The sequence below is a fragment of the Mirounga leonina genome, unplaced genomic scaffold (genome assembly GCF_011800145.1).
Source record: "Mirounga leonina isolate KUSES-001 unplaced genomic scaffold, KU_Mleo_1.0 Mir_125, whole genome shotgun sequence".
NCBI lineage: Eukaryota > Metazoa > Chordata > Mammalia > Carnivora > Phocidae > Mirounga > Mirounga leonina.
This window is the reverse complement of record NW_023270305.1, coordinates 14,234,354-14,260,160: the sequence shown is the minus strand read 5'-3', so window position 1 is coordinate 14,260,160 and position 25,807 is coordinate 14,234,354. Positions and strand designations below refer to the sequence as shown.

General features: G+C 53.2%; 2 protein-coding genes across 6 annotated transcripts in view; both read right to left on the bottom strand.

Moving 5' to 3' along the window:
* Positions 1 to 4,123: 4,123 nt before the first annotated feature.
* On the bottom strand, positions 4,124 to 12,492 carry TMEM214 (transmembrane protein 214). 2 transcript variants are annotated; one of them, XM_035000749.1, is made up of 17 exons: positions 12,314 to 12,492; positions 11,245 to 11,444; positions 10,520 to 10,670; positions 10,086 to 10,220; positions 9,750 to 9,832; positions 9,216 to 9,321; positions 9,022 to 9,103; positions 8,624 to 8,725; positions 8,119 to 8,260; positions 7,429 to 7,520; positions 7,108 to 7,156; positions 6,799 to 6,912; positions 6,510 to 6,627; positions 5,906 to 6,002; positions 5,553 to 5,721; positions 5,266 to 5,411; positions 4,124 to 5,066 (listed from the first exon to the last, which is right to left on the bottom strand). In XM_035000749.1, the coding sequence occupies exons 1-17, from the start codon at positions 12,456 to 12,458 to the stop codon at positions 4,940 to 4,942; spliced, it is 2,058 nt and encodes a 685-aa protein (XP_034856640.1). In that variant the 5' UTR covers positions 12,459 to 12,492; the 3' UTR covers positions 4,124 to 4,939. The 2 variants fall into 2 exon arrangements, with proteins under 2 accessions (XP_034856640.1, XP_034856641.1); XM_035000750.1 differs by having other exon boundaries at positions 5,065 to 5,146.
* A 4,097-nt stretch (positions 12,493 to 16,589) lies between these two features.
* The window catches only part of MAPRE3 (microtubule associated protein RP/EB family member 3), a 51,745-nt gene continuing 42,527 nt past the window's right edge, over positions 16,590 to 25,807 (bottom strand). For 2 of the 4 annotated variants that reach the window (XM_035000748.1, XM_035000745.1), the window contains exons 2-7: positions 21,080 to 21,207; positions 20,301 to 20,446; positions 19,505 to 19,706; positions 18,066 to 18,220; positions 17,788 to 17,940; positions 16,590 to 17,545 (exon numbers count right to left, since the gene is read on the bottom strand). In XM_035000748.1, the coding sequence (XP_034856639.1) occupies positions 17,477 to 17,545; positions 17,788 to 17,940; positions 18,066 to 18,220; positions 19,505 to 19,706; positions 20,301 to 20,446; positions 21,080 to 21,200 (846 nt within the window). In that variant the 5' untranslated portion in view covers positions 21,201 to 21,207 and the 3' untranslated portion in view covers positions 16,590 to 17,476. Of the gene's footprint in view, positions 17,546 to 17,787; positions 17,941 to 18,065; positions 18,221 to 19,504; positions 19,707 to 20,300; positions 20,447 to 21,079; positions 21,208 to 21,612; positions 21,697 to 25,807 lie in introns of those variants that run through there. The other 2 variants (XM_035000744.1, XM_035000747.1) reach the window with 2 other exon arrangements.

Here is a 25,807-nt window from a genome sequence, read left to right as displayed (position 1 = left end):
CACATAACGTACCATTAGCCATTTTTTAAAGTATGAACAATTCAGTGCCACTTAGTGCATTCACAGTATGGTGCAAATTATCACTTCTCTCTAGTTTTCAAACTTTTTTTTTTTTTTAAATCACTCTAGGAGAACATCCTGTACCCTTTAAGCCATCATTCCCCACCACCAATTCCTCCGTACCCCGGCAACCACTAATCTGCTTTTGCTCTACCGATTTGCCTATTCTGGCAAATAAAATATGGGACCCTTTTTGTCTGATTTCTTTCACTTGTCATAGTGTTTTTGAAACTCATCCACCTTGTGTCATGTGTCAGCACCTCCTCCCTTTTAATGACTGAGTAATATTCCACTGTAGCATTATACCATTTTGTCTATCCATTCATCTATTGATGGGCATTTCGGCCGTTTCCACCTTTTGGCTTTCATGAATCAAAGTGCTATTAACATTCGTGTAGGAGTTTCTGTGTGGATATATGTATTTATCTTGGGTGTATACCCAGGAGTGGAATTGTTGGGGTTTATGGTAATTATATGTTTAGCTCTTTGAGGAACTGCCAAACTGTTTTCCACAATGGCTGAGCCATTTTCCATCCCCACCAGCAGTGTAGGAGGGTTTCAGTTTCTTGCTGACATTCTTCTGTTTTTTATTATAGCCAATATTACAACAAATTGAGCTCAATTAATTATAAGAATTTTCCTATGTTATTAAAAATTCTTTAAAATCATCATTCAAATAACCATTTCCCATTTTGGTTTTACAAAAATTTTATCATAATGTTCATCTTATTATTATTGGACACAGTTTACATCCAAATTTTAATTACTACTACTACTACTACAACAATTAATGTTCTTATACATAAATCTTTGTCCATATTTCTCTTCTCTAGTCTCTAGAATATATTTTCAGGAGTGGAATTACTTGGTAAAATAGTATGGAACTTTTAAACCTTTTGATATTACCAAATTACTTCCCAGAAACATTACACTGATTTCTAGTACAGCATTTACTGAGTATATTATCACTTAAAAATCTTTAGCAAAAGGAAGTGGTAACTTATTTGAAATTTGCACTTTGCCAATGAAATGGACTTTAAGTCTATTGTTTATTTGCATTTTTAAATGAATTGTCTTCTTTCCATATTTTTCTTATTGTGTTTAGGCTTTTCTTGATTTGTAAGAGTTCTTTAACGTTAAGGATGTGTATGTGATAAGCTCAGTAAGGAAATGGAGGCCTTGATCAATGCACCAACTAGACCTAACAGACATGCACGGAACCTTCCACCCAACAATAGCAAAATACACATTCTTTTCCTGCACACATGGAATATTCTCCTGGATGGCCCACATGTTAGGCTACAGAACAAGTCTCAATAAACTTAACAAGACTAAAATCATACAAAGTATGTTTCATGTAAACTACCTGGTGATAGCAATGTGTCAGTGTAGGTTCACTGATGTTGACAGTGGGGGGCTGTGTGAGTTCAGGGGGCAAGGCATATGTACTTTTTGCTCAATTTTGATGTGAACCTAAAACTCTAAAAATCTATTAAAAATTAATAACCGGTGTGCTAACACAATAAAAAATATATATACCAAGGCACATCCAACAATGCATCTGAATTCAATGCTTTTATTAATAGGCAGATTATTCAATATTCAATAAGTATTCAATCATACCTTGAATGATGGAAGCTCCCCCCACCCCATCCCCAAATTTCTTCTTATACTTCAAGTTTGGGGCAATGAAACTGCCCAGTAAAATGGAATACCCCATAGGGAAAAGCGGAGCCTTCGTCCCCTCAAGCCCTTTAGAGAGCAGAACCATGAAGGGTATGTAGAAAAGGACAGATCAGTCCAAGTGTTCACTTAAACCCAATGTCCTTTAGGAGAGAGAAGACTACCAGAGGCCAGACTACCATTGAAATTTCTGTGTAATTGTCAACTGGGTCTTTCTGGAATAGGGCAGGGCCGGGCAGACATGCCCGTCTCCGTGGGAAACCCTCCACCCCAAGGGTGATGGCACTTGAGAATGGACTGGCAATGCTGCAGCTGAGTCCAGCAATGCTATTTGTTCCTAGTAAGCAGACCGCCCATCAGGCTGCCTGGCTGTAAAACTGGAGCTGTAGACTGGGTTCAAATCCAGATACGTGTTTCAAGACTTTTGGGAAGAAGTGTTTCAAAGTGCTATAACTTGCAGGCCCATACGAGAGTTGGTAATAACTCAAGTTGGTAAGACATAACCATATTCAAACAGCCCCCTTTTCTGGCATGTTATCTGTGGAACTCCTGCTGTGAAAAGTAAAGTTACAATGTCCAGATGTGACCCTCTGAGGCGTCAGGTTACTTCTGTTCCTCCAAGAACACCAATCGTCACAGTGGGAGAGCCCACCTGTCAGCACGAGTCTGCTCTCCTAGTCAATGGCTCCACTCGGATTCCTGTGCATTGACAGGTCTGCAAAATGTGAAACGTCTGGGTGTCCGGTTTAGTTTTAATGGGCAGCAGGGGCAGGGTTGGGACTACTTCACTGACCCAGGAAAAATTCTGGACAATTCCAGTATCGGGTCAAACAACTGTGTTTAAAAAATAAAGCCAAGGAAGGTGTCGGTGTCCCGTGAGAGTCTGTGGAGACCCCAGCTAACCAAAGGTGATTAAATGTTGAACCCCAGGATTCTAGGTCAGAAATTGAACGAACCCACCAAGGTAAACCCAGTATGCACACTGGAGATCAGTGCACGCTTCAGGCGACATTCTTGGAGTTGCTGGATTGTAGCAGTCCAGCAGCCTTGGTGATTCAATGTCATCGGGAGAGGGTCATCATTTTACTTGTCCTGTGCTGTTGTCAACCCAGATTCACACCAGCCCTTTCTTCAGTTTGCCTTGAATACAGGCCAGTTACAAGGACTCACTATTCTTTTTTTTTTTTTTTTTGAGGTCTTTTTAAAAAAAATTCTTATGTTAATCCCCATATATTACGTCATTAGTTTTAGATGCAGTGTTCCATGATTCATTGTTTGTGCATAACACCCAGTGCTCCATGCAGTACGTGCCCTCTTTAATACCCATCACCGGGCTAACCCATTCCCCCCACCCCCTCCCCTCTAGAACCCTCAGTTTGTTTTTCAGAGTCCATCGAAGGACTCACTATTCTTAAGAACTGAACCTGTTTGTTTCTGATCGGGGAGGAAGAAATGAGGTCTTGGGACCCTCGGACAGTCCTGCCTAGACCTTAGTTGCCAGGTGGGAATTTTTTTTTTCTGGGAAAAGCGATCATGGTTACCTGCCACTAGGGGAGCAGGGCCCTGCCCAATGTGGGCTGCTTAACTCTCAAGAGGTAACAGTTCCGTCCTAACAAGGAAAGGGGATACGAGTGTTAGACGCTATTGTACTCATGACCTCACATCGTGTCAAGATTTTCCTACATTTGCTACTTTATCATCTCACCACTGAGAAGTCGAGGCAGAGTCTCAGGGTGACAAGCTAACGGGAAAGTGGTAGCTGTTTATCATCGTGTTTTCCTTGCAGGCAGGACGGAAGCAGGAACCGGCCTGTGGGAGCTGGACTGGGCAGGGTACCTCCAGTACTGCTTAGATTTGAAACATTCAAGGAAAGAAACTTGAGGTGAGCGCTGAGAGCCTGTTCAGCTCTCAGAGTCTCAAGTCAAACACAAAAAGGGACTTTGGTGATAGACCCTTGATTCATGTGTCTCTTGGAGTCCTAAATCTTTCACTCATTGCCTTATAAAACCAATTAATAAGTTAAGGTCTTGGCAAGGAAGAAGACCCCACTGATCACAGACCAAGAATTCTCCCGGGACACTCTCCCTGCTTTTCCCAGCTTAAAACACTCAAGCTATCAAGGCAAATCTTGGGACATGAATCACAGTGACAAGTGAGACAAGATGATTAGGAGAGCAAAAGGAGTGTCTGGAATCCTCAATAGGCCAAAGTTGAGAATGATGGGTGTGAACTTTCCCTGCCAGAAGCTCAACTGCAGCCAGTGGCTACAACCCGCAGGAGGCAGGGGGCCAAAGGAGAACATGTGCGTGCCCGGTATTTTGTTGTCCTGGTCACAACTATGGGAATTCCTATATGAGGATGCGGAAAGGAAAGCTGGAAATCAAATCTGTGTCCTTTATTCCACCTAGTAGGCGTACCGAGGAGCCATATGCTGCCTCCTGTCTCAACAGGCTGCTGGAAGGTTCACCACGCCCGAGGCACACAACTACTTGGGCTTTGCTCTCCAGACAGATGGTGTAGGGCTAGGCAACGGGGAACAGCTGAACCCTGAGGCACAGTCCCCCAGCCCTGAAGGGGAGTGGAAAGTAAAGAAGTAGGACCGTGACAGAGGGGGCAGTGAGAGGCCTCAAAAGACTGCAGTCGGGCATCCGGAGGTGAGAGGCCTTTCCGCCCAGCCCTCACGTCCAGTGACAGGCATGCCCAGGCTGTGGGCTGAGGTGAAGCTGTTGTCGCCCACTGTGGTGCGACGTTCTTCCGGAGGCCTCTTTCCTTGTTCCACTGGGACTAGAGTCTAGGAGCAGGATTCCTTCCTCAGAAGAATGCAGTTGTCACTCAGTGGAATCCCACTGTTCTGGAGATGAGCTCTCTGGGGCTTTGGGAATGAGATGGAAGTGGAGAGCAGGAGACGAGAGGGGGTGACGGAGTTTAGCAGCCCGAGGACAGAGGTTGGGAGCTACATGCAATAGGGCCAGACAAACGTTCAGTGAGATCAGGGGTAGGAGGCTGAGAGATCTCTGGGCTCAGTCCCCACCGAAGAGGGAGGAACTGGGGCCGAGGCCACCGGCCAGTCCCTAGGAGACAGAACTCAGGCACCAAGTAAAAAAGCGGCCTACGCAGAACTGCCTCTCTGTCCTCTACCCGCCAGCAGTCTCAGACGGCCCGCCCCAGACAGCACCGGGGGCGAGGCGGGCAGGACCTAGTGCTGGGAGATCGTGGCAAGTGCCCAGTCCAAGAAAGCCATGGTGACGTCCTGCAGGCGGAGCCAGGCCCCGCGGGCAGCCTCACCGAGCTGTGTCCTCACGCAGTCCCAGGTCACTTCACCTCTGGGAGGAAAGCAGAACACGTGTGGGAGTGGGGAAGCAGCGCTGTGTTGAGTCACAGGGTCGCAGCTCAGACCTATAACCTGCATCCCAGAGTGGCCGAGGGATGTGCGAGGAGTGGGGTGGGGCACGGTGAGAGAGCGAGCGAGAGCCTCGTCCCGGGGGAGAGGGCATGGGCTCTGGGGCTCCTGCTGGAGCTCACCTGCACGCCTCGTGGCAGTGCTCCTGGGCCCGGGCCAGGGCCTCCAGCAGCACGCGCCACCACGACAGCAGCACGTTCTGGTGAAGAAGCGTGAGCAGCTCCCTCAGAGACTGCAGCAGCTGCATCAGGGTAGCAGGGAGCTGGATCTGAAGTTGGAGCACAGAGACCGGAGGGGTTAGAGTGCCGGGAGAATGCATCCTGGCCCCGAGGACCCGCTCCACGTGGGGATGCACCTTCCAGCCCCTGGGGAGACCAGCCCTTCCCCGACCTCCCTGTCTCTGGCTTACCGTCTGCAGGAGGCTGGTGAGGCTGTCACCAATCCAGGCAAGGTGGGAGGCACAGTGGGCAGAAAGAACGCTGACGGTGGCACTGGTGTGGGCCCAGGCCAGCTGCAAACCGGGCCTCACCACAGCCAGCAGGTGGGAGCCCCAGGCCGGCAATGTCTCCTCTAGCCAGCTGTGGGAGAGGACGGGGGGAGAAAGGAAGGCTGAGTTTCCTCAGATGGCTCGGCTCCCCAAGAACAGCTGGGGGGGGGGAGGCCTTGGGAAGGGAAAACTGCCATCATTTCCCACTGATGCCGTCACCACCCCGAAGAGCAGGCCCTGTCCCTCCCACCTTTCTCCCCTCCCCAGGAGCTCACCGGTAGCCCCGCAGGCTGTAGGAGTAGACCCCGGCACACACTTGCTGGCCAGCAGGCAAGAACCCAGATGATCGAAGCAACCGGCCAGAGAGGGAGGCTGAGTAAAGGGGGCCTCTGGTGAGCTGGGGGGTGAGGGGGGCAAGGAAGCGGGGAGACACACACGACAGGCCCCAGCGCAGGGCTCGTGAGGGATGGAGCAGAACTCGTGTGCTGCGATCTGCACCAGAGGGAGGGACGCGGGCCTGGGGCGCCGAGCCCACTTCTCCTGCTGGGCCCGGGGAACAGGAGGGAGGCAGTCAGGTAGGCGGCAGGAAGCCTGGGGCTGGAGGGTCCGCCCGTCTACTTACCAGCTGTGACCTTAGGCTAATTGCTAAATCTGACCCTCAGTTTCCTCAGGGGTTAAAAAGGAGACAGCACTTGAACAGGACCATGAACACACAGACACTTCTGCACGGCAAAGCAACAGTGCAATCCGAAGTTGTGGACAGAAAAGCCTGTCTTCTGTAGCACCAGGGCCAAGCTACGTGATAGGGCCAGTGGGTGCTGCAGCTGGCTCCGGGCCTCACCCTCACGCTACCGCCCTTGCCTGCCAAGTCTTGCTCACCCTGGAAAGAGCTGTGCGACTGGAAGTCATGGCACAGGAAGCCGACGAGAAAGATCAGCACCAACAGGAGTAGCCGTGTCCAGGGCAGCCGGTAGCCCCGCGCCTGCTGCAACAGGCCCTACGAGAGAGGCGGCAGGGAGCGGTGGTCACAGGGAGGGGGTGATCGTTGCCTCCAAAGGGAGAGGATCAAGCCCTCCCACGACCGCAGAGGCGGCGGCGGGGGCTGCTGGGGGCGCTGGGACGGCGGTGTCGGCGAGCGTGCGGCTCGGGGAGGGCTGGGTGCTGGCACCTTGCAGGCCATGTCGCAGGCGGCGGCGTCCTGACCGCTGCAGCTGCCCTTCCTTAGCAGCTCCTGGTTGGTCAGCTTGAAGGCCTGGATGGTTTCTCGCAAAGACTTCTGCGTCTGTAGGATAAGAAAGTCTGGGTTGAAAGGATAACATTTAGTCCGTAAGGGAACTCTGAGCCTCCACCCTACTTTGCTGTCCATGCCAAATGCACGAATACAGTGCCTTCTCAGCAAAAGGGAGGGCAGCAGTCGAGGGGTACGAACCCAGAACCCAGACGAGGCTCAGCCTGCCATGTCCTCCCAGCTCCTCACCTTTTTGGGAATCTGCTCCCAGGACCTGAGCAGGTGCTCCAGCAGCAGGCTACGGGGAAAGCACAACCCCTTCCAATCAGGGGGCCCACTCGGCCCCTCCCATCCTCTGGTCCCCCATTAGGCTCTGGCTCCTTCACTGCCCTCCCACAGTGAGCAGCTTACTAGAGGCCACCCCAGCCATGTTCCCAATTCGAGAGGCACAAACCCGAAGGACAGTGACAAATGTTCCCCTTCTGCTTCTAGGCCAGGGACAGGCTGGGAAGCACAGGTTAAGGCTTCTCTGTATGGATCAGAGGTGGGCAGCCCCCCAACCCCACCTGCCTGGACTGTGACAAGTGCTTGGGGTACAGCTGCCTCCAGACACTGGCGCTGAGGGCGTCCACCGTCAGGCACTCGGTCAGGCTGCTCAGGAGCTGCACAGGGGACAGGAGAACCTGCTGGGGCCCGGGGCTGCTGGCGGGGGAGAGTGCCGCCACGCAACACACCTGCCCCGAAGGATGGGGAAATCGTGCCCAGACCCCAGGAATCTCTGAGCGTCCACAAGGGAGAGGCTGTGGCTCCCAAGCCAGAGCTTGAGCTTGACGATCACTCGTCGACAAGAGGCAGGCCATGAGAGACCAGCCACGTCTGATCGTGTCCTTGTGAGGGGGGCGCACGAGTGAGTGGGAACGGCGGCTGTCAGGAGTGAGCTAAGGGGAGGCCCAGGAAACAAGTTCTGCGAAGGCAGGGGTAGGAAGGTAGGAAGCTGTTAGCAGGTAGGAAGCTCTGCGGCGGCCTCCTGTTATTTTCTCACCTCTTTCCTTTTTTTTTTTTAAAGATTTTATTTATTTATTTGACAGAGAGAGACCCACAGCGAGAGAGGGAACACAAGCAGGGGGAGTGGGAGAGGGAGAAGCAGGCTTCCCGCTGAGCCGGGAGCCCGATGTGGGACTCGACCCCAGGACCCTGGGATCATGACCTGAGCCGAAGGCAGACGCTTAACGACTGAGCCACCCAGGCGCCCCTCCTCACCTCTTTCTTCATCTCAGAAGGGCAGCTAGGGGTGGCTCTGGACAGGAAGGAGGGGAAGTATGTATGCAGGGTAGATTCCGGCTTTGCCCCAAATGCCAGCACCTTCAGTCGGGGGTAGAGCTGACACAGCTGCTCCTGCAGGCTGGGGGTGGGGGTGGGGAGGAGAGCCAGACACAGGCTCTAGATGGAGCTACGTGATGTGTCCCTTTGCCTGCCTGCGGGAGGGGTGTCGCTAAGGGCCTTATAATGGCTCGGAGTCTTTTCAGACTCAGAGACTCCTTGGAAAATCTGTTGGAAGTCATGGATCTCCTCCCCAGGAAAATGCCTATATGCCAATCACACTTGAGGGTCCATATAATTTTAGGGGGTTCACCGATTGCTTGAACTTGCAGGTTGAGAATCTCAGATTTAGGGTGGCTGGAGAAAAAGGGACAGGAAATATCCTGCCTGCTCCTGACCCACTGCTGGGATCCTTCACAGCAGGTGTGCCCCAGGGCAGTCCTACCTGGGTGTCAGGGAGTTGTTGGGCATGTAGGCAAAATCCAGAAGTGGGAAGAAGTCCTTGGGGCCAATCATGCCAAAGCCTTTGGTGAGGTTGGGGTGCATCCTGTGGGGGAAAGGAAAAAACAGACTTGCTGGAGACTACCAGGCAGGCCGTGATCCCAGCTGAGACCAATATCTAGGAAAATGGGCATGAACTCAGCCTCACCCCCTACCCCTCCATGGTTTCCTCCCTTTCCTTCCTCACCATCACGTTCTGATTGGGAGGAGCTGGTCCTGGTTTTCCTCACATCTATGGACACCAGGATCACAGCACCCCATTTTGCTCAAACAGTTACTTTGGACACCATGGGCCTTCCTGGCTGACACCACCCCCCGCCAACCCCTGGCCCAATCACTCACAGGAGCAGCCGATCCAAGTATGCGATGGCGAAGGGAGACAGAGACTTGATGCCCAGCACAGGCAGCATGATCCCTAGCCACACTGAGGAGACAAAGGTCAGGGAGGAAGCATCACGCCTGGATCCACTGGGGAGGTTAAAGAGGAGCTTCCTGCCTCCAAGACCATCCCTCTCTCTTCCCCACTTCTTTGTTACCTTTCAGTCCTTCAGTGAGGTTGGTAAAACCTGCTTGACCCAGGGCCCACATGATGGTCAGACACTTTGCTGGTCGGCTCTGATGAGACCTCAGCAGTTCCAGGAACTGAGGAGACCAGTGGGAAAGGCAGGCTGCAACCAGGCAAAACATCAGGAGCACCCCCAAGGCCAGGCAGGGAGAGAAGGGCCAGGCCATGGAGCACGCAGTGCTGGAGTAGCAGAGGGTAGTGATTCAGAGCGTGCGCTCTGGCACCAGGCTCTGGCCTTCACCCATCCTTGCCACTTACTAGTTCGCTAACTAGGAAAGTTACTGAACCCCTCTGTGGCCCAATCTTCTCATCTATAAACAGGAATAACAGCAGTACCTACCTCATATATACATAGAGCATACCCAGAGCAAGTACTAGCAGTGTTAGCTGTTGTTACTGGTCTTCCAGCATCTTCCATTAGCCCTTAGTTAGGTCCAACGGTGTAGATTCACCCAGCCTCCCAGGTCCTAGCCCCCCTGGTGTCCCCACCACCACCTGAGCTCACCTTGCCCAGGTTCATGGTGGCAATCTTGGGCTTGTCTTGCAGAACGGCTTGGATACAGATGCGGTAACCATGTAGTGACTCCCCTGGAGAGACAGGTGTTCTCAGACCTACATATATTACTTGGTACCCCAAACCTGAAATCTCCCTTCCAGCAGCTGTGAGCCCGGAACCCAGGGCCAGTGACTCCTAACTTCTTCCTCTTTCCAAAAGAGTATTGAGATTAGCACATTTCTTTGCTGGAAACAGAACCACCCAGCCAATCTGGAAGTAGGAAAAAGGGAGTAGAAGGTTCCCAATATGGGGTGGGGCTATCCCTCACAAGGGGCCCCCCCTCACCTGGTGTCTTATCCAGCTCTTGCAGCATCGTAAACAGACAGTGGTCAAAAAAGAGCTCCAGAGACCCCGCTGCCTTGGCCAGCAGCCCTCGGATGATCCCACGCAGCTCCCGGCTTACCAGACTGTAGGGATAATCTGGGGCCGAAAGGCCTCCACATGAATGCTAGGACCAGAAGCCTCTGCCAGCTCTGAGGGCCCTGCTGCACTCCCCAAGAACGGTGAATGCACGCAGAGGTCCCTGCACGAGGCTGGCAGCCTCCCTATCCCCATGAGGCCCACTCTCATAGCCGTGATGATTTGAGAACAGCTTGAATCACGCACATAAATCAGGACAGTGGGGGGCACTGGGCTCTGTTACTGACTAATGTGCTTACACACAGCCTTTCTAGTATTTTCTTGAACTTGTCTAATTTTAGGGAGTTGGAAGAACTAACCGTGAGTATGCTGGCTTAGTGTGGGTTCACTTAGAGGCGCTTGGAGCTTGTAGTTGAGATAGCTGGCCAGGTCCTTCAACCACACGGATGGGTTCCCAGAGAACACGCTCTGGCTCTTGTCCAGTTCCTTCTGCAGAGCTGCTATGTCCAGCTGCCAGGGACACAGGCCCCCCCCCCCCCCCCGCCGTGGTGAGTTGAGTGAGTAGAGGTAAACAGGGTAGAGGTGGGAAAATGGTTAAACTAGGTGAAGGCAGAAGAACAAAGGATTCCTGCTTTTCAATGTTAAGCATGTGGAATGCCACAGTATCGCTGCATCTGATATTTCTGATATTTAGAAAACACAGCACAGCTGGGATTGCTGATCTCAAGGCCCAATACTCTTAAGCCCTTCACATGTTCGAGCGGACCAGATGGAAAATGAAAGATCGCTGCTTCCACGGGGCGAGGAGCCACAGCCGTTTCTCTACCCCCTCCCCGATATCCCTGAGTCTTCAAGGCTCTCCTTGCACTAATCTAGGTTTCCCTATAAACTTATTTCCTCATCGATCTCAAATGCAAACATTCTATCCCTTGGGGTTTCTGCCCTTTCCTGAACGTCTCCTCCCAATCAATAATGTCCCAAATTCCACAGGTCCCCCAGTGGCCTTCCCCTCCTCCTGCTCCTTTCATCTTCTCTACACGTCATGTCCCTGTTATCTCCCCACCTCAAGTCTAGGTACACTCACAGCTTTCAGTGCCTCTTCCAGGCTGCGGAAGCGACCCTGCTTCTGGTTTTGGCTGGTGATGGTTGTCACCTTCTTAGTCTGCTTCTTGTTCCCTGGTTTCTTAGGCTCCACAGAAGGGGGTGGAACTTGCTCCTTATTCTGCCGCTTCAGGATTCTCTCAAAGCCCCGCTCGTAAAGGGTGCTTGTCGTCTGGATTGGAGCTGGGGTAATGACAGGCAGACAAAAGGTCATGAGGGCCCTTGAGTCATGAGGGCCTCACAGGAACAGTGGTCCCTTCCCCCACATCGTCACCTAATTCATCTTCAGCGAGGAACCTGAATCAAAACCCCTTCTTGCTGTCATGCTTAAGGAGCAGGGTGGGGAGCCCTCCTGCTTCTTTCAGTCATGGCAGCTCTTGGGTTCCCAGGCTCTTTCACAGAGATGAGGTATTTCTTTATTAGATAAACCAGAGTATGTGGGAACTAGTGGAGGAATCGGATACAAAGGGCTGGCTTCCTTGGTGAGTGGCTACCAGTCCGGGAGGTCAGGTCTTTTCCATCTGGGTTCCAGTGTGACAACTCTCTAATCAACAAGTGGCAAGCTTTCTCCACTCCTCCAGGAGACTTTGGGGAGACAGGCACCACTTACAATGCTCGGTGGGTGTCGAGGTTGAAGCCTCCCGACGGTCCGCCCCCGTCCCGCAACACTGCTGGTTACTCAAGGAGGCGGCACCGTGTACAATGAAGGATGCCTCTCCCCAGCTCTCAGACACCTGCCCAGGGAGGCCAGGCTAGGGCCGGGAACAGCTGGCAGAGCGTGTGCGCAGACCGCAGTCCTGGTCCCCCTCTGACATGTGATCCCGGGAAAGGCATCTAACTCCACTGGGCCTCAGTTTACTCATCTGCGAGGCGAGGACAGCTCCCTCCCAGCGCGGTCTACCTCTTGCGAGGCTCAAGAGGCAGTGCGCGGTAGCTGACCGGGGGGTGCCGATGGGCAGGAGAGCCCAGGGGCTCGGGTGGCTGCTACCTCGCCGGAGGGGCAGGCCCGGGGCCGGGCGGCGGCGCGGGTGGCCGGCCGGGTGGGTACTCACGGGTCAGGTCGTATTTCCACACACCGTTCGCCTCCCCGAGAGCCCGGCGGTCCCCTCCGCCGCTTCTACCATTGCCGCCAGCCCCGGGCCGCCGCCCTTTCTTCACCACCTCCCAGCGCCCCCCACCAGCCGCCTTGGCTGCCATGGCTCCGACCCTCCCGCCACTGCCACCTCCCCTGGCTTTCCGGTCCGGCGCGGACGCGCCGCGCTCTGCCACGTCTCCTTGCAGGGCCTCGCGGCGCGCGGCGCCGACCGCAAGGCAGCCTGGGACTTGTAGTCTTTCGTTTTCGTTGGGTTATCCTTAGCGAGGGATCGGGTAGGGGCTCGGGGTTCCTTCCTAGCAAAAAACATCCAGGCAAAGATGTTGAGATGAGAGGCTATTGCATTCAGAAAATCTTACTTGAGCGCCTACTGTGTGAAGGCCACTGCCTTGAGTGACTCGGAAATTTAACTGTTTTGGGTTTTCTTTCCTTTCTAGTGGTGCTGGAAAGATGGAACGGAAAGTTCTCCTTTCCTCCGGGGAGGGTTTGAAGATTAAATGCTTTCGTCCTTCTAGGAAAGTGCTAGCTTCTTTGTTGCTAGTGGTTAAACTTTTTGAGTTATTGGGCTATAAAAATCCAGAAGAACAAGGAAGAGGGCGGAGCTTGAGGGAAGGGGCAGTGTTTGGAGGGCAGGAAATGGAGAATGGAGACCCCTTCTGATAGGAGAGAGAAGTCTGGGGTTCTGGGACAGCCAGGGCTGTTTCCCCTTCCACGTAATGGGAAAGAATGGCTCTGATTTCCACGGCAAGAGGCAGTCCCAAGTCCCAGATGTGGCATGGAATAATCAAGACCCCCGGACCTGAGGAACCACTCCAACAGGTTAGTGCTGACATTCACTATCCCTGGAGGGCCTTCCACCATGCTTGTAGTACCATGTTTAAAGCATTTAAACATTCCAGCAGAGGAGGATGAGGGAAGGAGAAATGAAAGTAGTTTATTACAATTAAGGAAATGTGTTATTTCATGTATGCTCATATATCTGAGGATGAGATTCATAGCTGCCATACTGAGGTGCAAGACAGGCAAGCCCTTATAGTAAGAACTAATAGAGTCCAAATTCCTACAGATGAACTGAGGAGTGATGAGTTCCTTAGGAAGGAGATTAGAAAAGGCTTCCTGAAAGAGGTGGCATTTGAGATGGGGAAGGGGAGAATTTTTACTGGTTGGGGATCAGGACAGGTGGGGAGAACAGTCCAGTTGTATGGATTTCCTGACTTAAGCGATGGCCTAGGGGTGGGACACGACAGGGCAAAGCTGGGAAACTGGAAGTAGTTCAGTGTGGTGGTGCTTAATGGGATTTGGGAAGTGAAGAATGTTGGGAAGGGATCAGAGCCCATATGCTGTGGTCTGCTGAATTTGGACTGGGAGACCAGTGAGAAAGTGGCATGAGCCACTGTTTTGGAAAGGTAAATGGGGATATGTGAAGGAGGGGGTGGGGGTGGGGTGGGGGGAAGGCAGGGGATGGGAGGTGACCAGCTCTTGCGGCCTCCTGCCTGTCCTCCATTCCCTTCTGGTCTGACTGTGGCTGACTTTGCCTCAGGTCGCTCTGAGATAGAGTGCTTTTGCGAAGCACCATAATTGAACTGATCATGATTCAATTCATTTTTCAGATCATTTGTTTAGCTCTACTCAGAGTCTAACAACAATATCCCCTTCGCTCAACCCTTCTGTGTCACGTGTATGGCCACAGAGGAGGCATTGTTTTCTGAAGAGAAACAGAACGAGCTTTCCATAGAGGCAAAGAAGGGGTCTGCTCCATGGTGGAGACATTTAAGAGGGTGGGAGGGACTTTCTTTGCTGTGTTTCCTTGGATTGGTCTGGCCGGTCCTTGGTTGTACCTTGGCATCTAGGGGTTAGGAGTCATTTATTTTTCCTGTAGCATTTCCTAAGCACCTTCTCTAAGTAAGCACCTGGCACTGTGCTAGGCGCCAGGTGCTAGGCGGAGCGGGAGGATTCGCCTCGCTTGCTTGGGAGGAACTTGAAGCCTGTGTGAGAGACACATGTGTAAACAGAAGATTACGGTTCATCATCTTTAGTGTTCCTCGAGAAAGACACACTTAGTATGAGGGTACTGGGAAGAGGCGGAAGAGGCAGTGGCTTTATACCCCTGAACTCTGGGTGTTCTCAGAGCAGCCATAGACACTAGCCACGGACGTGGGCTGGGGCAGGTACCCACCCACATGGGCTTTGAGGGAAGAATCAAAAGATGTGGGGTCAAGGCGGACAGGCAGGTGTCTAGTGTGGGGGCAAGAAGAAGGGTGAGCCCACAGAAGCACAGTTTGAACTACTGCGTTAGCTTTCTATCGCTGCTGTAACAAATCGTCATGAACTTAGTGGATTAAAACAACACAAATTTATTATCTTACAGTTCTAGAAGGCGAGAGTCTGTCTGGGTCTCACTGCGCTAAAATACCATGTCTGCAGGGCAGTGGTCCTCTCTGGGGGCTCCACGGGAGTATCTTGTTTTCTTGCCTTTCCCAGCATCTGGAAGCTGCCTGCGTTTCTTTGCTCAGGCCCCTTCCATCTTCAAAGCCAGCAACAGCAGACTGAGTCCTTCTCACATGGCATCACTCCGACCTCCTCTTCTGCCCCCCTTCCACTTTTATGGACCTAGTGATTGCACTGGGCCCGTCTGGATAACCCACCATACTCTCCTTATTTTAAGGTCAACCGATTAGCGATTTAATTCCACTTGGAATCTTAATTCCCCTTTGCTATGTAACCTAACATGTTCCCAGCTCGGGGAATTATGACACGGATACCTCTGGGGGAGGCATTATTCTGCCTACCACATCCACTTTGACGGCAGGGTGAGGTCTTGGCCTGAAGATGAACTTTGGGTAACAACTACTTTATCTTCTTATAGTATCTACGTGGAATAATAGAGGAAAAGCCCTTTAAAATTAGGCAAGGGAGGGGTGCCTGAGCAGCTCAGTGGGTGAAGGGTCTTACTCTTGGTTTCAGCTCAGGTCATGATCTCAGGGTCCTGGGATGGAGCCCCGTGTCGGGCACCGCACTCAGCGAGGAGTCTGCTTGGGATTCTCTGTCCCTCCTCTCTTAAATAAATGGATAAATCTTAAAAATTAGGCAAGGGAATTAAAAATCATAAAAATCAATAAAAGCAGGCAAGGAATTGTTGGGGGAGAAAAACAGAATAGGGTCAGAAGTATCTATGTTGGAGTGGGAGTCAAAAGGAGGAGGTGAAGTGAATGAGGGATGAACAGACATGAACTGCTTCTTTAAGGCTTCTATCTGGAGTCATCAGAGAAATGGTGGTGGTCTGGAGGAGGTGCATGGAGCAGGGTCATGGAAGAAACAAGGCCCTAATTTGAACATATTCAGGATGGTGAGGAAACACCTACCAGGACTCCCAGCCCTCACCTAGAAAACGTTCCTGAGGTCCCACGTCCGGTCTTCGGGGATGAGCGCTGAATCATGAGTCAGGAGGTCTGAATTCTAATCCAGATTTTTACCACCTTGAGAAAGTTGTGTCACATGCAGGCCTTGGTCCCTCCATCCGTAAGTGAGGGGGCTGATCAAGATGATGGCTTTGTTTGAGCGGGCCTGATTCACACATTCATTTCAGTGCCCTCGGTCCCGTTGGGCTTCCAGGATATTCTTACTATGGCCCTTTGCTGGGGCACGCCCCACGAAGGTAGAGCTATGTGGATGATGTGAAAGGCTTGCTGACTCCTGGTTCTCATTAGAGCTTGTTCCACAGAAGGAACCGCTCAGGCCTTGCTGTCCTTCTGGGCCTCAGCATTCAGAGCTGCTTGCTCTTTGTAACCCACTCCACTCTCTCCTTGTCCCCAGCTGGATCACTGTTGGGAGGGCTGTGAGCTTTGACAGCGGGTGGGGGACATCATGTGGCCTCACTGTCCGGAAGGAGACTGAAACAAAGCACCTCTTGGCTAGGCCACCCTGTTACGCCCCCCGCCCCCAGCCACTTGATTGGGCTGCCCATTGTCACGGCCATGGCCCCACACTTTGTTCCTTCACAGGGATTGGGGGTCGCGGCCTCCACGTCTTCCTTCCCTTAGAGCCTCGGGACCAGAGTTGAGAGATGGGGACGAGGTCAGAGCTGGGCTCTGAGGCCAAGCGCCCATGGCAGTTTCTAGGCCTGACAGAGGGTGGCAGTGGGGCTGGGCGCCAACCACCTCTGGAAGAGGGGAGTGCTCAGGAAGAGCGAAGCACTGAGACCCAGGCTGTGGCCCCGGTGAGGGAGACAGGGCATGGACTTTTACCACACAAGTTTATTTAAATAAAAGTGAACACATATGCAGGCTGGGTGGCCTGAGGAGGTGGAGGTTGGGGAGGAGGGCACACGGGAGGCAGACAAACGGGAGGGTCCAAGCAGAGTCTGTGTGGTATGAACCAAGCTGCGGGAGGAGTGGCTGGGGGCCTCGGGGCAGTGCTGGGCTTCAGTGCTAGGGGCTGGGGGCTGAGGGTGGGGGAGCCTGGTGCCAGGAGGTCATTTTCATCCCTCACATGCTCCCCTCCCTCTCCCTGACCACCGGGGCTTAAGGCATCCCCCCTCAGTCCCCTTATCCCTCTCCTGACATCAGCCTTCCCCTCAACTACTGGGATGCCAAAAGACAAAATAAATAAGAACGGGTGAGTCCTGCCACGGTTCCCAGCAACAGGGAAGGGAAGTCAAGCCAGGCACACTGCCCCGGAGCCCCGTGCTGTCAGCCCTGGGAAAAGAACAGGTAAAGTGCAAGGAAAATCCAGTAAGTAAAAATATACCAATGACTTTGTCAAATATACAGCTGCTGGCTGTCAGGGGAGCAGGCAGCTGGCTGGGGCAGGGGGGGCAGCGGCATCCCCCCCCTCCCTGGGGAGGTGTTGGCCGACACAGCGCAGAGACAACGGAAATAAATAGGGATACGGAGGAGTGGACAGAGGCCTTGCCCGCTGGGCCGGTGGCGGCAGGAAGGGGCCTCCGCCTGCCCCCCTGCCCCATCCCCGCGAGCCCCGCTCCTCTCCTGACTCCCCAGTGCTGGGCTACTGACATGAAGCACCCGGCCGGCCGGCAGGCTGTAAGGAAAGGATTATAATGTGGGGTGGGAGCAGGGTGGGGAGGCACGGGAAGCCGTGCAGTCAGCCAGGGCTCGAGCCGCCCTCAGTACTCGTCCTGGTCTTCCTGTTGGTGTTCCTCAATCTCATCATCCTCAGGGGGTGCAAATCCTTCCTGGAGGGTGGGAAAGGAGAGGGAAGTGGTGAGCCAGGCAGGCCAGGCCGAGGGGAAGACGGCTGCCCCAGGGCTCCAGAGACAGGGCTGAGTTCTAGCTCCACTTCCCCTGCTAATCTCTATGTGGCCTTGGGCTCTGACTTCAGGGGGCTCTCCTCAGCCCTCGGGTGCCACCCCTTGTGGTCTCCACGGGGCGATCTGTGAGCGGGCCTGGGACGAGAGCGGGCGCCGGCAGAGCTCACCTCAGTGGCGTAGAGAATGCCAATGATGCCCGAGATGACAGGGCTGTTCTCACTTTCGTGTTCCTGGCAGATGAGCTCGATGTCTCGAAGTTTGCTGAAGTAGAAGTCACGCTCCTTCTCCAGCCCATCCACGGTCAGCTTCAAATCCAATAGCTGCTCCGGGACAAGGTGGTGTTCAGGCCAGAGATCCCTGCCTCAGACTCCCCTTCCCGTCCTGACACCCCAAGGCCTGGCTTTTGTTGAGGGCTCTCTCAGCGACCCTCGCCCACCCTACTCACCTGCTGGTTGAGTTCAAGAATCTGGGCATCAGTCTCATGGCCGCCATTCCGGGCTGATGGGGGATTCTTCCGGAGGATGCAGGGTGGGGCCACATTGCTCAGCCGACCAGAGGTCTGCATATTTTTGGGGCCTGTGGGGGACGTCCTCTGTGGAACTGCCCAGGGGAGAAAAGTCGGATGGGGCCGCGTGAGCCCACAGCTCACGTGGCATGAGACGGCCTGGTGTGAACGGCTGCGGGGGCAGGCCCATGCGAAAGGCAGGCACTCTCGCCCTCCCCTCTTCTCCCACTCAGGAGGGCCATCTACATCTAGGCCTCAAGCCATGGCCACACGGACACCACAGCAGCTGGGCAGCTCTTTGGCAAGCCTGGGAGAGCAGGGACTTCAGGGAAGTAAAGGAGGTATGAGGTGTTGGGAGGGAGGAGAGCCGGCCTGAGGGAGAGGTGAGGGGAACTGGGAAATTTGGGAAGTGGGGCTGGGAGGGTTGGGCCTCTTGTCCTGGCAGCCAGAGTCTGAGGAAGAGCGGCTGGTGCAGGGTCTCGAATCTGGCACTTGCATCCTTGCAGAAGCCCCACCCTCCCTGTGGGTGACCTCAGAGTCTCAGGGCCCCTGCCCCTCCCAGGCTCCCTGCCTCGGGATGGGCTCTGTGCTCTCTGCCGGGCCTGCCTCAGGGCTCCCGGCTCCTCCCCCCACAGGCCGGGCATGCTGTGGCCACTTGTCTTCTAGCTATGGCTGCTCCCTGGTCACAGCTGGCTGCTTCTAACGCAAAGCAAGCGGGTGAATGGGGGCAGGCCCAGGCGGGGCAGCAGCGCGAACGAGGAGCGGCTCTGCTATGACGGGTTCAGATGCTGGGGCTGCTCCTCTTCCTCTCCCCAACCCTGTCGTCCCCACAAAGGCCCTACTGCTCCTCTCCCTTCTCCTCTAGAACCCAGACAAAGCCTCCTTTCAAAAGACTCCTCTCTTGAGGACTTCGGGCTATGGGCCCTTGGAGTCGGGGAAGACGTGATCCCCACGGGGGAAGCTTGGCAAACTCCTGTCCCTGGGCATCCAGTGGGCGGGGGCAAAAAGGGAGCGTGCTGCCGGCACCAGGCCCCTGGCCTGGATGGACCTGGACAGACGAACCATGCCACATGCTGGCCTGTCTCTCGAGGCCAACGAGTTAGCTCACGCTACCGAAGCAAGTGCCCTGGGCCTCCCACCGCCACTGCCCCCACGGCTGGTGCCGGTGGCTCCCCGTCTGTGGCAATCTTTGCGGGCCCCGTCCTCCCTCCTGTGACTCCCCCTGGTCTAGGCGGGCAGCAGGCGGCGTCATCTGAACTCCGTGATAACAGTCTCCTCTAGGCTGGCAGGGCCGGGCCGGTGGCCCAGGGGGCGCTCGTGGCTCTGGAGCCCTGCCGGCCCGGCCCCCCACACCCCCTCCCCCAGCTCGGGCACGTTACCTGCTGTGCCAATGAGTTTCTTGGATTTGTTGAAGATCTGATCACCTGGGTTAGGAGGTGGCGCTACGTCCTGGCCCTGCCGCGCCAGCAGAGGGTTGTAATCCTTTCCGTCATAGTTTGCGTCAAAGAATTTCTTAAACCACTGAATAAACTCAAAATTATCTTGGAATTTTCCTTTCACTAATTTCTCTACGGGAATTATCTGAAATAGACCACACAAGCAGAGAACTTTAGCCACCTGCTGCTGTAGGGCTGCCTTCCTCTGTGAGTGGCCCACTGCTCTCAGGAAAGCCAGCCCCTGGGCTGCAGCATCCTCCACCTTCTCCACAGCCGTGGCCCCGGAGCATGCAGGCAGGCTGGGGCCCGGCCCGGATCTGGACGCAGCCCCTCCTCCAGGCACAGGGGGCACCCTTGGTGCGGCCTGCCATGTGCATGTGGGGTGGGGGCTGCTGGAACCAGGGGCTGCGGGCCACTGAGGCAGGAGAGTGAGCCCAGAGACTTTTCTTAGGCCCTACAGAGAAGGAACTTAAAAGGAGCGGAAGACTGAGCCTAGTTGCTGAGATGGATCGGGTCCAGAGAGAAGGAAGGGGCAGGAATGTCGTCAGGGTGGGATGTCAAGTGTAGGGTTTTCCACCATGCCTTGAGCTGGGGGAACATTCCCTCTGGCAAGTAGGGGGGTGGAGAGAGGCGCCAGGGCTGGAATGACCCCAGCAGCCCCTGCCGCCCTGGCTGGCGGGCCATCTTCTTCCCCAGGGTCACACAGCTCCTCAGGGCCCCCCGGGGCACAGGCACCTACTTTGTCAACACCCATCTTCTTGAAAGCTGCTTGCAGCACCTTGAAGTTGTGGATGTATTCATGCTCTAGTTTGGCCTGGAACTTCACCTTCCTCAAGTGCACACAGCCGGGGAAGAGCATGTCCATGAACTGGCAGTAGGCTGCCCCTGTGGAGAAGCGAAGTTGCTTGAGGGGCGCGGGCCGCTCCCCTGCCTGGGCTCCTCGCTTCCCCTTCCCCAGGCCCTCTGCTGGCCACTGCCCCCAACTACCCAGCCTCTTCTCCTTGTCCCGGCTTTCCAGGAATGACAGTAGTTATTCCGGACCGATGCAGTCATGTACCAGCACCGCACCAAACACTGCATATACAGCACTCCATCCTACCAGCAGCCCTGTGTGACTGGGCATGGGATCGCTGTCTTATGGACGGGAAAACAGACCTAGTGATTTGCCCAGGGTTGTACTGCAAGAAGAGCTGAGATTTGGGCCCCGAGTGGCTAGACCTGACCTCGGGCTATTACCCTCCGGCTTCACTGCCTGTCCTAGCTCTTGATACTCCACTGCCCCGCCTGCCCTGCAGCCCTTCCCTGAGCCTCTCCTGCTCTTCACTTTTGACTCTTGCCATTCCATGAGACCCTTACTTCCGTCACCTCCACACACTCTGACTCTGCAGAGTTAGGGCTCTGCAGCTCTCCTCCTTACTCCTGATTACAGACTACATTGTCTCCTGTGTCCATCCTGCCTCCCACCTTCTGGCCCCTTCCCTCCAGCAGGGCCCACTCTCCCCACTCCCAGGTTCCTACCTGAACAGAGCTGTTCTATCTTGGTATAATTGAGGTGCAGGGAGTCATTGACCCATGCAAGCATATCATGGCGACTCAGATTTTCACTGGTCACGGATGTGGAGTACACATTGACGGCCATACCCCAGCTGCAAAGAAAGAAGACAGGCAAGGTCAGCACCCAGGGTCCTCGTGCGGTTCTTTAACTGTAAGGAGAGAAAGAGCCAGATAATCCCCGGGGAAGTAGAAAGCATCTTCCTCTAGACCAGCCTTGCAGTTGTCCTGGAAAACCCTTCAGTCATTTCCCGCATGTCTACTACGTGCCAGACATGTGCTCAGGAAGTGGTGACACAGTAAGATGTGCTCTCTGCCTTCAAGGAGTTTACAGACGGGCACATCTTTCCAGAAGGGAGGGACAGGGCAGAAAAAGCAGGAAGCACAAAGTTTAGAGGCGGCACAAAGGTGGGAGTGATCTCTTCTGCTTGACAAGGTCAGCGAAGGCTTCAGACCAGAGATGCTGGAGTCTGAGAGAGCTAGGAATTTTCCAAACATACCAGGCATGGGGTAGAAGGGTACTGCAGGCCCAAGGACTAGCAAGAACAAAGGCGCGGCTTATTCTGGGACTCTGAGTTGTTCAGCAGGCCTGGGGAGCAGGTTTTTGTGTTGGGGTGTGGTACAGTGAGGTTGGCAGGGACAGACTGCAAAGGGCTTTGTTTAACACGGGGAGTCTGAACTTTCTGTTCAGACAACAGGAAGCCATTCGAGGATTTTACGCAGGCAGTAACCTGACCAGATTTGTGTTTGAGAAAGCTGACTAACCTTTGCCTCTCCTTTGACTTCAAACCCCATATTTCTGTGGCATGTGGCCTGCTGGCTGACCCACAGGCACCTACATTCTGCTTATCTAGAACCTCCCCTCCATACAGGCTTCTGCTCTTGTATTCATTATTCCAGTGAACGTCACCACCAGTCACTCAGTCACGCACCTTAGAAACCTGGGGGTTATCCTCCATAGCCCTACTCCCCCTCATCCTCATAGCCAGTCAGTCATCAAGTCCTGCAGCTCTGCGGTCTTCCCGGTCTTCCCGGCTCTCCTGCTGCCTTGGGGGTTTATGCATGTGCGCTCTCTGGCCAAGGCCAGCAGTCGCCTCCAAAAGGCCACCCAGCCTCCAGTCTCTCCCCTAGCAGTCCCCGACGCTGTTGCAATCAGAATCTATGTAAAAGCAGCCTGAACCACAGCGCGATCCGCAGCAGTCATGAACGAGACACCCATTGGCTGAGTTTGCTTTGCAGACTCGAACTGTTCAGCCCTCGCAGTGTTGGAAACATTTTTGAATTAGTGCCCAGTATTTTAATGTTGGGACATTTCACACAAACGACTTGAGGTTTCTGGCTGCTTTGGCAACCCTAGGCCTTTGTTCCTGCACAGCCACCAATGGTGGGAGCTGGGCAGAGGCGCCCCCTTCTGGCCAGCGGGCGTGAGCCCCTTCTTAACCCCCCACCCCCCTCCCCCACCCGCACAGGGAGGCCAGTGTCAGCTGCTGTTTATCACTGACTTGCGCTGTTAAGAGGGAAATATATCTTGTAACTAGGTCTTTATCAGAAGTGGAGAAACAGAAAATAGACAAAAGCACAGCATATTTTGAGAATTGTGAGAGTCCTTATTTCCAGAGTGAAGAATATTTCTCTAGGTTTTATACACAAAGTGTCTCTGTGAAGGAAAACTATGCCCAGACCACGCCCCTGCCCCCTGTAGGCACCTGCCCTTATCATGGGACCCTCCCCACCACGTATCACACTCCTAAATGGGCCCCACCTCTCCAGCCCTATCTCTCCCTTTGCTCCCTGAGCTGGGAGCCACCAGCAGCTGCCTACTTACCGTCTGGAATGCTGCCCCCCACCCCAAAGTCCACTCATTCTCTGCTCCCATGGTTCTCAAACTGTGGTCCCTGGAGCAGCAGGGGTGCTGGATGGGCTTCAGCTTGCTAGAAATTCCCCTTCTTGAGTCCCACCCCAGACCTACTGAGTCAGAATCTGCACCTGACCAAGATGATCAGAGAGTCTGTGGATGCAAATTGGAGAAGCCGCTTTAGAGAGGAGGCTCAGTTGGCATCCACTAGGCTGTGCTCCCTTGCGCCCCCCACCCCATATATACATAATGGAACCTCATTAGATGCATTTAAATTCAGTGACATTTTTGAGAAAAATCGAGAGAGAAACCCTCTTGTTTTGTCCTTCATGGCCCAGGGGAAGGGAGGCCAGGCAGGCCAAAAAAGCCCACAGAAACAAAAATTAATGTCTTGGGAGCTTCTAAGAACTCGGAAGCTAGGAATTCCAGAGATTTCCGAGGGTAATTTTGACTGCACTTGCGTCTCCTCTTACACGATGGTTTTTTTTAAAAGATTTTATTTATTTATTTGACAGAAGGAGAGACAGCAAGAGAGGGAACACAAGCAGGAGGAGTGGAAGAGGGAGCCTGATGCGGGGCTTGATCCCAGGACCCTGGGATCATGTCCCGAGCCGAAGGCAGACACTTAATGACAGCCACCCAGGCGCCCCTTACATGATGGTTTTGAGCTCAGTGCCCTGTATTCTGACCCTTGTTCTAACCACGGGACTTGTTTAAATGCCTGCCCCCTTGTCTGTAAGAACCTTGAAGCCAGGAGTGGGGTTTCCAGGCCTGTCACAGGCAAGGTATTCAGCAAATTCTTGAATGATTGAGTGATGCCTCCTCACGGCTTCTCCTCTTTCTGATCATCTTTCATCACCTTCTGGCCTGGCCCCCTCCCCCCACTCAACCTTAGCCTGGGATGTTGGCATCATGTCCTCCAGGACACTGACCTCCAGGTCTCTGACCCCTGTGCATGGAGACCTGCCCTGCCCCTTTCTGTTCCTATAGTACCATGAGCATGCTCAGTCACAGCAGGTCAGCTCTCTTGAAATCACTTGTATGTCTGTCCCCTTCACTGAAATGTAAGCTCCTCAATGGCCAGGCTATGTTCCATTCACTTGTGGGTTCCAGATCGATTTTCCATGAACAATAACTGCAGAGACTGGATTTAGGAGAGTGCTTCTGAGTTTCTAGGAAACTCACCTAAAGTGACATCAGAAAGCTAGCGGGAATGGATGGACACCAAAGTTGACAAAGAGGCAGAATGGGTAGGGTCGAGGAAAGTGCACTTTATTTTGATGAATATTTAGTTAGGGACTGTGAGAAATAAGAAAGATTTGCCCCAGTCGTTAGGGAGTTTATAGTCTTACTGGGAAGACAAACATAAAGGAGAAGAGTATAACCAAATGCCCCCTAACTGTGGTGAAACAGTAGGTGTGACAGGATGTCAGAAAGGAGAGCATGTAGGGTGAGAGAGAAATGGGCTTGAATGGCCCCCCTAGGAGTGGTCAGACCCTGTGAGGCCTCCAGGGGGCTTGCAGAGCCCTGCCGATCCCAATGCATAGGGGACAAGCTATTCTGGATACTGGCCTTCCATGAGCTCGGGGGATTATTTCTCCCCGAGGCCTCTGGGGCAGGGTGATTCAGGGGACTTTTGGGCTGTGGCTCTGCATTCTGCTAGGCCTCACAGGGTCTGGGCTGGTCAGGACAGCTTCTGGGAGGTAAAGGGGGGTGTTAAGTCGGCCCTGCGAGTTCCTAAGCCAGATTAAGGATTTATTGTTGTTGTTTAGTGTATATGAGTTTTAAGGGCTGATTACTGAATAAAAGCAGAGGCATTGGTCTGGGTCAAAATTAGTCCTCCAGGTTTTGACTGAAATCATTTGAGCTTCAAGGGTCTTCAGCCTGAAGGCAGCCTTCTTGGGGTTCCACGGGACTGAACAGGGGATGGTTCACATTCTTTACTAGAAGAGCACATTAGATTTTCCTGCAGAGATTTTCTAGTAGGCCAGAGTAAAGCCCAAGTGCATATATGTGTGTATAACTATGTATGCATTATATACAACTATATTATATATTATATTATGTATATAACTATAATATACTACATATACAACTTATTTATATTTATATGTAATATATAACATATGTAGTATATCATATACAGTTGACCCTTGAACAATATGGGGTTAGGGGAACTGATCCCCTACACAGTTGAAAATCTGTGTATAAGTTTTGACTCCCTCAAAAACTTAACTAATAGTCTACTGTTGACCAAAAGCCTTATTGATGATATAAACAGTTGATCAACACATATTTTGTATATGTATCATATACTGTGTTCTTACAATAAAGTAAGCTAGAGAAAAGAAAATGTTATTAAGAAAATCATAAGGAAGAGAAAATACGTTTCTGGAAAAAAATCTACATATAGGTGGACCTGGGCGGTTCAAACCTGTGTTGTTCAAGAGTCAACCGTATAGGGGCGCCTGGGTGGCTTAGTCGTTAGGCGTCTGCCTTCCGCTCGGGTCATGGTCCCGGGGTCCTGGGATCGAGCCCCGCATCGGGCTCCCTGCTCTGTGGGAGGCCTGCTTCTCCCTCTCCCGCTCCCCCTGCTTGTGTTCCCTCTCTCGCTGTCTCTGTCAAATAAATAAATAAAATCTTTAAAAAAAAAAAGTCACCTGTATATTGTGACACACATACACACACCCCCACTCCAGGTGGTCCTGGCACACAACCAGGTGCTAGAACACTGTCCTCATCTGATGCAGGTGCATACCTACGACTGAGGCCTGCATTGCAGGAGCATAGGCTGGGATGTTGGCATGTTTTGCTACCTCCCTGGGGGGAAAGTGTTAGCC